A 10,131-nucleotide genomic window follows, 5' to 3' on the forward strand; every position below is an offset into this window, starting at 1 on the left:
TTCTTCAAATGATCGTGTTAGTTTCTGACTTCCGTCAATAATTGGTGTCCCTTGGATTAAGCTGGAAAGCGTTCAAGTCTTCGGAGACCTGCCTCTTAAGAGACCACGGGGTCATCAAAACTTTACCCTCACCCACAGGCCAGCAAGGAGGTGTGCGTGTGCTAGTCTCTCCAATCTAGATGTATTCCCAGAGAAGGTTGTAACGCGGCTTTACTGCCTCCTTGCCATAAACAGACTGGAAACCAGGCTGCAGGTGCCTTATTAAACACCACCCTTGGCAGCGAGTTTAACACATAAGTACTCTGAATTTATCCAGGGCCATTGCTGAAGCAGGTCCAAGTGCCATTACCTTATTAATCCTCCCAGCACCCCTGTGAAGTTAAGCTGGCGGTATTCCTGGCTCATGATCTCTTTGGAGGCAGAAGCTGTGTGTGGGCCTGTCATACACACAGTACCAAAGAAGTAAGGAGGGTATGGCAGAGAAACTGAGGTGCTGAGGTTGGGAGACAGCCCAGGTACCTGGTTCCCATTCTGTGGGTCTATACCCTTTCACCTGGCATCCTTACATGGTCACAAAGTTGCTATGTAACCTCGGGTCCTGGTTAGGTGTTTGTTTGTTTGTGACAACTTGGGACAAGCCACAGTCATTCAGGAAGAGAAAACTTCCGTTGAGAAAATGTCACATTAGAATGGCCCATGGGCAAGTCTGTAATATTTTCTTATTAATGATTGATGTGGGAGGGCCTGGCCCACTGTGGGTGATGCTAATCCCTGGACAGAAGGTCCTAGGGTATATATAAGATAGAAGCTGAGCAAACTATGAAGAACAAGTCAGTGAGTAGCACTCCTCCATGCCTGCTTGAGTTCCTGCCCTGACTTCCCTTCAAGATGGGCTGTGTGTGAACTGTGAGGTGAAATAAACCCTTTGCTCCCAGCCTCCTTTTGATCATGGTGTTTATCGCAGCACTAGCAGGCAAACTAAGACCTCTTAGAGCCTTATTTCACGTTTCAGAGTCTCCGTTTCCCCTTCTGTAAAATGAAGGGGTAGGGCTAAGAAGCAAGTCTTAGTAAAGTACTTGTCTCAAGCTTGAGGACCTGTGTTCAAGCCCCAGAACTCACAGGGAAAAAAAAAAAAAAAAAAAAAAAAAAAAAAGTGATTCAAGTGGTGATAAGCACTTGAAACCCCAGCACTGAGAAAGTGGAGACAGCTGTATCCCTGGGGCTCACTGACTAGCCTGCCTAGCCTATTAGAGAGTACCAGGCCCATGAGAGACCCTGCCTCATAAAAGACAATATGGCCAGGCATAGTGGTGCACACCTTTAATGCCAGCACTTGGGAGGCAGAAGCAGGGAGGGAGGTCTCTGAGTTTGAGGGCAGTCTGTTCTACATAGTGAGTTCTAAGACTGCCAGAGCTACATAGTGAAACCCTGTCTTGTATACTCCTTCCCCCACAAAAAAGACAAGGTAGGTGGCTCCTACAAAAGGACACCCAGGGTTGCCTTCTGGCCTCCATGCTCACCAGCACACATAAATAAAAAGATTAACTTTTTCATTAAGTGACATGCCATCACTAAAAAAATTAAGCAGGAACGGGAGGTGGCCTAGAGAGATAGCTCAGTGATAAAGAGCACTGGCTGCTCTTCCAGAGGGCCCGGGTTCAGTTCCCAGCACCCACATGGCAGCTCACAACTGTTCATACATAACTCCTGTTCCAGGGAATCTGACACCCTCACACAGACATACATGCAGCCAAAACATCAATGTACAAAAAAATACAAATAAATAAATTTTAAATTTTAAAAAATCCTTAAAAAAAAAGCAGGGTTGGGGATATAGCTTAGTAGTAGAGCAATTGCCTAGCATGCACAAGGCCCTGAGTTCAGCTTCCAGCAACATAGAGAAAAGGTTAAAAAATATTTTAAAAGATTGCCACAAGTTTGAAGCCAGCCTAGGCTAATAGTGAGTTTCAGGGCAGCCTGGGCAACAGCGTGAGTCTCTGTCTTACCCCTATGGCTTCTAAAAGAGCAGAGACTTCATACTATAACTCTACATACAGAGATTTTAGCTCTTGAAACTCAAAATTCTTGACTGCTAAAGCTTCCTCATCTAGACCAGAACATGGTGGTCACATCTTTTTCATCCTAGCTGTGGGAACCTAGAAATTAAGGACACTATATTTTAAAGTATCTGGCACAGTGGCAGTGGTCCATCCTTTTTACTTCCCTGCCCCTTTTACAAACAAGCCTTGCCTTTCAATGACCTCAAGTAAAGGAAGTAATTGGGTGTGGTGGGAAATACAGGCAACCAACAAAACTGAAGCTGTTCAAGGCTCAGCCACTGTGTGACCAGGCGGAAGTTACCTAGCCTTTCTGAGCCCAGATTTCCCTGCCTCTGATACTAAATATAAGTTTATAAGCTCTTAAGAGCAATTGACACCGTGCTAGGGGCTCCTGATGAATGCGCACACAGGGCCAAGTTAGAAGTCCCAGCTAAAACCCTTCGGCCCGAAACCAAATGGGTCATGAGCTGCAAATTAAGTCAACCAGGCTCTACAAAGTTCAGATGAACATGGGAAATCCCCGCCTAGCATTGCTCAGTTTGTCCGGATCCTGCCAGTGAAGCTAGAGGGAAAGCTGTGAGAAGCGGCCCAACCCTCCCAAGAGTGATAACCCTAGAGGAGGAGGCAGGGGAGGAAGGAATGTACTGATTCACCGCCCCACCCATCCCCTGCCTCTAATCTCTCTTCCGGAATTTTACTGCTCTCTTTCACTGGGGTGAAGTGGAGGGGACAGGGTGCTGGTTCCAGTCCTCAGCAGAACCCGCTCTCCCCCACCCGCGCCCGCAGGTCCTCGGGTACAGGAAGCCCGGGGGCCGGGGTGTCAGACGCACACCCGGTAGCGTGCTCGCAGCATCCTCCCCAGCGCGCTCGGGTTTGGGGGAGCCTGGAGGGGAGTGGAAGGAGCTGTGGATTCTGGAAGACAGAGTTCGTGGTGTTGGTGCCAGTTGGAACAGGAAAGCTTCGGCTAGAGCCTACTTTGCACCCAATGGGCAGTCACAAGGCGAGCTTCTTTCCCTAAGTAGTCAGCAATCCAGGTGCCCGTCTTCGAGTCAGGTGAAACTGGATTTCCGGTATAGAAGGAAAAAACGGCTTTAAGAACTGTCAGAAGAGGGGGAAACTTGAGAAATGAGGCTCGGGCATCGTTTTGTCTTCCAGATGGAGCAACTGAGGCTTAGAGAGTGTCTATCTACCCAAGAAGGTCCTGAGAACCAAACATAGACCCCGCGCTGGTATCTGCCCCCTCGGGTTCAACTCACAGCATTCCCTTATGCTTCGCGACTCGCTTTCCCTGTTTGGCAACAGGAAAATGTCAAAGATTTATTAATAACTGAAGCTAAAACTGTTAGGCTCAGCAAGTCTCCCTACACCCACAAGGGATTCGGAAATAGTAGTTCGCGCTAACCCTTATTAAGTACTCCCTCAGTGCCAAGACCCTGTAAGTCTAAACATTTTACATACGCATTAATTTGGGGGCTTTTGTTTGTTTTGAGACAGGGTCTCACCATGTAGCTCTGGCTGTCCTGGAATTCGCTATGTGAACCAGTCTGGACTCGAACCTCTCCTTTAATACCCGTATCTGGGGGCAGAAGAAGGTGTAGTTTGCCTTCTTCTGCCCCCAGATACGGGTATTAAAGGAGAGCACCACTGTGCCCAGCTTGGTTTGGCTTTTTTCTTTCTTTCTGATTGTTTTGTTTTTCAAGACAGGGTTTTCTGTGTAACAGCCTTAGCTGTCCTAACGCTTGTAGACCAGGATGGCCTCGAACTTGGAGATCCTCCTGCCTCTGACTCCCAAGTGCTGGGATTAAAGGTGGGCACTATCACTGCCCAGCTAGATATTTTAATTTTAGTAACCCCAGAGAATGGGTAGTGTTATCATTTTGCACTACTATTCCTATTCTTTCTTTATTTACTTTTTATATTATGTGCATTTGTGTTTTGCCTTAGGTATCAGATCCCCTGGAACTGGAGTTACAGACAGTTGTGAGCTGCCATGTGGGTGCTGGGAATTTAACCCAGGTCCTCTGGAAGAGCAGTCATTGTTCTTTTTTATCTTTTTTCTTTTTTTGGTTTTTCAAAACAGGGTTTTTCTGTAACTTTGGAGCCTGCCCTGGAACTACCTCTTGTACAACAGGCTGGCCTGGAACTCGTGTAGATCCGCCTGCCTCTGCCTCCCCAGTGCTGATATTAAAGGTGTGCCTGGTCACAGTCAATGTTCTTATCCCTTAGCCATCTCTCCAGCTCCTCCTATTCTTGTTTTGTTTTGTTTTGTTTTTGTTTTTCCAGACAGGGTTTCTCTGTGGTTTCGGAGCCTGTCCTGGAACTAGCTCTTGTAGACCAGGCTGGTCTCGAACTCACAGAGATTCGCGTGCCTCTGCTCTGCTTCCCGAGTGCTGGGATTAAAGGCGTGCGCCACCACCGCCCAGCCTCCTATTCTTTTTTTAAAGATTTGTTTTTATTTTTGAATGCGTAGGTGTTCTAGAAAACCCCTGGATCAGATGCCCCTGGAGTTGGAGTTAGAGGCTGTTGTGAGCCTCCTGATCATGGGTGCTAGGAATTTAACTCAGATCTTCTGGAAGAACAGTGGGTACTCTTAACCACTAATTGTCTCCAGCCCATTATCTTATTCTTACCTTTCAAAACTGAACATTTATTTATTTTGTTAGGAGAGCTGGGTGGAATGCTACAGAGGGCATTGGAGGTCAGCAGATACCATCAGGAGTCATTCTCTCCTTCCAACCTGCAGGACCCTGGCATCAAACACAGGTCACCAGGCTTGGCCCTAAGTGCCATCATTACTGAGCAGTCTTGGGGTCCCCCCATTCTTACATTTTAATCAACTAATACATGATAGGGACAGGAGGATTTGAACTCCGCGAGTATTTTCCCAGGGAAGTCAAGCACAGTGTATACTTTTCCACAGGCCCACATGTCGGCCGCCGTAGTGAGCCTCTCCCTGTGCTCTGGACTGCAACTTTAAATGGCTAAACCTCCTCCCTGGAGCAACAAGATTATCGGTGCTTGTGTAAATCTTTAATATGTGCGCCCCATCCGGATCATGTTCTTGTTCTTACACCCTGAGAACTCAAAGCGCCAGGTTAAGCAAGGCAATCAAGGTCAGCCTTCGAAACTGAGACGATCTATCCCTTCCCCACAGTGCTCGGCTTTAATCTCCAGCACCCATTGCTACCCACATCAGAGATCACTTATCTCCTGTTGCGTTTCCAAAGATGCTGTAGAAACTGTCAGTGCACCCCTCCCTCTGTCCCCCACAATGTGTCCCTTACCCTGTCCTCAGCTTACATGCATAGAAACTGCACACTAGTAGGAGTCTTTCTTTGGTTTAAAACCAAAGCTGGAAGCTAGCTTTCCTTCCAATGCAAACACCACTAGAGAGAAAATCTGGGTCTCCTCAGCCATTCTCTCTCTCTCTCTTTCTCTCTCTCTCTCTCTCTCTCTCTCTCTCAAGACAAGGTTTCTCTGTAGCTTTGAACCCTGTCCTGGAACTTGCTATGTAGACCAGGCTGGCCTCGAACTCACAGAGATCTGCCTGCCTCTGCCTCCCAAGAGATGGGATTAAAGGCGTGCACCACCACTGCTGGGCTTCATTTTTTTTTTTAATTACTAGCATCGTGACTGAAAGATGAATGCTTCAAAATGGGAAAGATCCCTGAAACTCTGCTCTGTTCCAGAGAAAGAGCCACTATCAACAGTTCGGGTTATATTACCCTTCCGGATTTTCTGCACATTTTCCCCGCCCCCTTCCCCTTTCTCTGTGTGTACAGAACAGAAATAGAACCGTTTTCCTTAACAGCATGTCTCTAGCAGTTTTCCACACCAGTGCATCCAGGTCTACTTTGTTCTTTGTAGAGGCTGTCTACGGAACATGACTGAACTGCTGTGAACAGGTTCCCTATTGATTGGTATTGGGGTTAGTGCCAATTTTTTGATATCACTAGCAGTAATGCTACACATTTTTGCACAAACATCTTGAAACTACCCAGAGAAACATCCTTTTCGAATAAAATATTTCATCCACAATCATTTTCATCTTCTTCCAAGTGCCCTGGAAGCCAGTCCTTGTCAAAATCACGTAAGCACACATAGCACCCAGCAGCGTTTCTTAAGTTTCCACTGGTGACTCCCCTTTGCCTAGAATTTCCCACACAACCATAGCTAGGTACACAGGTGTATGGAACAGCAGCAGGGTACGGTGGCACATGCCTTTAATCGCCATCCTTAGGAGACAGAGGCAGACCAAATCTGAGTTTGAGGCCAATTTGGTCGACACAGGGGAAACCCTGTCTCAAGAAACAAACAAAACAAAATAAGCATAAAATAGACACTCCCATTAAATACTTACTGAAAGTAAATCATAAGGAAGCTATTTCACATGATGAGGGTCTAACACCATTGATAGAGACTTATGTGATGTCCACGTCCACAAAGCCCTGAGTTTGATCTCCAGCACCACCTGAAAATGGGTGTGGAGGAACACACCTGGATCTAACACTCTGGAGGTAGAGGCAGAATTAGGAACTACAAAGTGGGTTGTAGCATGATTAATAAAAGCCTAGTGACAAAAATTGGGGTTCTAAACTGGGCGGTGGTGGCACATACCTTTAATCCCAGCACTCGGGAGGCAGAGACAGGCGGATCTCTGTGAGTTCGAGACCAGCCTGGTCTATAAGAGCTAGTTCCAGGACAGGCTCCAAAGCTACAGAGAAACTCTTTCTCAGAAAAAAAAAATGGCATTCAACCTTAAGGTCAAAAAAGCAAAAGAGCAAGCTACTGGCTCTTACCTCAATCTCAGTCCAAAATGGCAACGTTGCCTCCAGGAATCTCAGAATGAGTCTGTGTGTGAGAGCTGTTTCCTTCCATTTTATAATCCACTCTAGTGCTGGGATTAAAGGTGTATACCACTGCCACCCGGTTTCTATGGCAAACTAGTGTGGCTGTTGGGATTAAAGGTGTGAGCCTCCACTGCCTGGTCTGTAAGACTGATCAGTGTGGCTGTTTTACTCTCTGAACTTCAGGCAAGCTTTATTTATTAAAATGCAAATGAATTACCACTACAGTGAGTTTGAGGCTAGCCTGAGCTATATGATACCTGGGCCAAAAATTCAAAAGCAGTTTTTTGTTTTGATTTGGTTTTTTGAGACAGGGTTTCTCTGTAGCTATGGAGCCTATCCTGGAACTAGCTCTTGTAGACCAGGCTGGCCTCGAACTCGGAGATCCAACATCCCGAGTGCCGAGATAAAAAGTGTGCACCACCACCAACTGACTCAAAAGCAAAATATTTTTAAGGGTTGAGGACTTAACTCAGTGGTAGAGCACTTGCCTAGCAAGCAGAAGGCCCTGGTTGGGTCCTCAGCTCCAAAAATATGCATATATATTATTTTTAAATTATTTGGTATACATATAATTCTACTATTTATTCAAGATTAGAGCAAATTTGTATACCTATGAGACAGAGGAGCTTGCTTATTTTCACATAAAGAACTAAATCTTAGCCTTTCTGCCTCCTCTGCCGCCATGGTGCCCATGAAAAAGCTTGTGGCGAAGGGGGGCAAAAAAAAGAAGCAGGTTTTGAAGTTCACCCTTGATTGCACCCACCCTGTAGAAGATGGGATCATGGACGCTGCTAATTTCGAGCAGTTCCTCCGGGAGAGAATCAAGGTGAATGGCAAAGCTGGGAATCTCGGCGGAGGGGTTGTGACCATCGAACGGAGCAAGAGAAAGATCACTGTCACTTCCGAGGGGCCTTTCTCCAAAACGTATTTGAAGAAGAGCAATCTCCGAGACTGGTTGCGTGTTGTCGCCAACAGCAAAGAGAGCTATGAGCTGCGTTACTTCCAGATTAACCAGGATGAAGAGGAGGAGGAGGAGGAGGAGGAGGATTAAGACGCATTGGTCTGGAATGTTTTGTATTAATTCATAAATAAAATTTAGGAACAAAAAAAAAGAACTAAATCTTAGCTTAATATTTGATACGACAAAACACAGGTCATCTTCAATGTTTTTTTTTTAAGATTTATTTATTTATTTATTATGTATTCAATATTCTGTCTGTTGTATGCCTGCAGGCCAGAAGAGGGCACCAGACCCCGTTACAGATGGTTGTGAGCCACCATGTGGTTGCTGGGAATTGAACTCAGGACCTTTGGAAGAGCAGGCAATGCTCTTAACCTCTGAGCCATCTCTCCAGCCCCATTTTCAATGTTTTCCTGGTACATTTTGAATCTATAATTGTCAATGGTGAGAATGACACTTTGATAAATACGTAGTGAGTTCAATTCCCGGCAACCAGATGGTGGCTCGCAACCATCTGGAATGAGGTCTAGTGCCCTCTTCTGACCTACAGATAGAATATTGTATACATAATAAATAAATATTAAAAAAAATATGTAGTGCAAAATGACAGAAGCCTGGCCAGATCATGGTGGCGCATGCCTTTAATCCCAGCACTTGGGAAGGTGGATCTCTGTGAGTTCAAAGACAACCTGGTCTACAAAGTGAGTTCCAGGACAGCCAGGACTGTTCCATAGAGAAACCCTGTCTTGAAAAAAAGAAAAAGAAAGGCAGAAGCATGTTTAGAGCCATTTCAAAAATTGTTAGAACTTCCTGTCCTAGTACCAATCCAAAAGTTCACATAGGGCTGGCAAGGTAGCTCAGTAGATTAAGGCGTAGGCAGAGTTTTTCATCAGGACATCCTACTCCCAAATAACCACACAGAGACTTAATATTAATTATAAATGCTCAGCCAATAGCTTAAGCTTGTTACCAACTAGCTCTTACAACTTAGATTAGCCCATATTTCTCATCTGGGCTTACCACGTGGTGGTACCTTTTTTCAGCACTGCTTCTTTCTGCTTCTCCTAGTAACTTTGCCCTCTTCTTCTTCCCCATGCTCGCTTTTTGTCCGTAAGTCCTGCCTAACCTCTGTCTATTGGCCATTCAGCCCTTACTAAACCCATGAGAGTAACGAATATCCACGGTGTACAGAAAGTTTGTTCCACAGCATAAGGGTCTTGCCACTAAGCCTGACGGCCCGAGTTTAATCCCCGAGGACCACATAATGAAAGGCTCTCACAGGTTGTCTTCTGACCTCTACATATGAGCCAGGCCATGCGTGAACAGCAGACAGCACGGTCCATACACACCAAATAAAAATAAAGAAAAATGGTAATAAAATGCATTATTTTTTGGAAGAAGGAAATTATTAAATCAGAGTCTCACTTAGTACAGGCAGCTGAGGATGGCCTTGAACTCCTGACTCCGCCTATACCTGTGTGCCACCACACCAGGCCTCACTTAATGATTTGTTTGTTTGTTTGAGACAGGGTTTCTCTGTGTTGCTTTGAAGCTGTTCCTGGAACTAGCTCTTGAAGACCAGGCTGGCCTCAAACTCACAGAGATCCGCCTGCCTCGGCCTCCCGAGTGCTGGGATGAAAGGTATGTGCCACCACCTCCCAGCTAACGATTGTTTTTTGTTGTTGTTGTTGTTTTGATTTTCGAGACAGGGTTTCTCCCTAGCTTTTGGTTCCTGTCCTGGAACTAGCTCTTGTAGACCAGGCTGGCCTCGAACTCACAGAGATCCGCCTGCCTCTGCCTCCCGGCGCCACCACCGCCCGGCTACGATTGTTTTTTTAAATGAAACTCAAGTCAGCAAATTTCTATGCCAGACATTCTAACACAGTACAATCCAAAGATGTATTAATTTGATACTTAACTTACAGCTGAGGAAAAACAGTGAGAAAATATTGAGTCTTTGCTTTTTGTAATTAAACCATTACGCTTTTGTAAGAACAAAAGCTTTGCATGTACAGTAAAACACTGCAGTTCATAACACTGATCTCAGATCTAAGCCAAAATGTTTCAGGCAAATGTTGGTGTTGCGTGGCTTGATTGTATGCACACTGCATAGATGCTGTATGTTCAGAACCAAGCAAACATTGTTTATATATATAGTGAACATTGACAATGCAACACAGACGAATATGATGAATCCAAAGATACCTTTGGGTTCATGGGGTGGCGAATTAATTTTTGGTCAGTGGACATTCAGAAACAT

At 45.5% G+C, this 10,131-nt stretch overlaps 1 protein-coding gene across 1 annotated transcript; it reads left to right on the forward strand.

Moving 5' to 3' along the window:
* Positions 1 to 7,592: 7,592 nt before the first annotated feature.
* On the forward strand, positions 7,593 to 7,961 carry LOC121448760 (60S ribosomal protein L22-like). The gene has a single exon (XM_041652970.1). The coding sequence runs from the start codon at positions 7,593 to 7,595 to the stop codon at positions 7,959 to 7,961; it is 369 nt and encodes a 122-aa protein (XP_041508904.1).
* The last annotated feature ends 2,170 nt before the right edge of the window (positions 7,962 to 10,131 follow it).

Source organism: Microtus oregoni, unplaced genomic scaffold, assembly GCF_018167655.1.
Source record: "Microtus oregoni isolate MIOR12 unplaced genomic scaffold, Mior012 000005F_ref0000423, whole genome shotgun sequence".
NCBI classification, from domain to species: domain Eukaryota; kingdom Metazoa; phylum Chordata; class Mammalia; order Rodentia; family Cricetidae; genus Microtus; species Microtus oregoni.

Excerpts from the sequence above, each read along its gene's own strand:
- LOC121448760 (XM_041652970.1), top strand. The coding sequence starts at position 7,593 with ATGGTGCCCATGAAAAAGCTTGTGGCGAAGGGGGGCAAAAAAAAGAAG.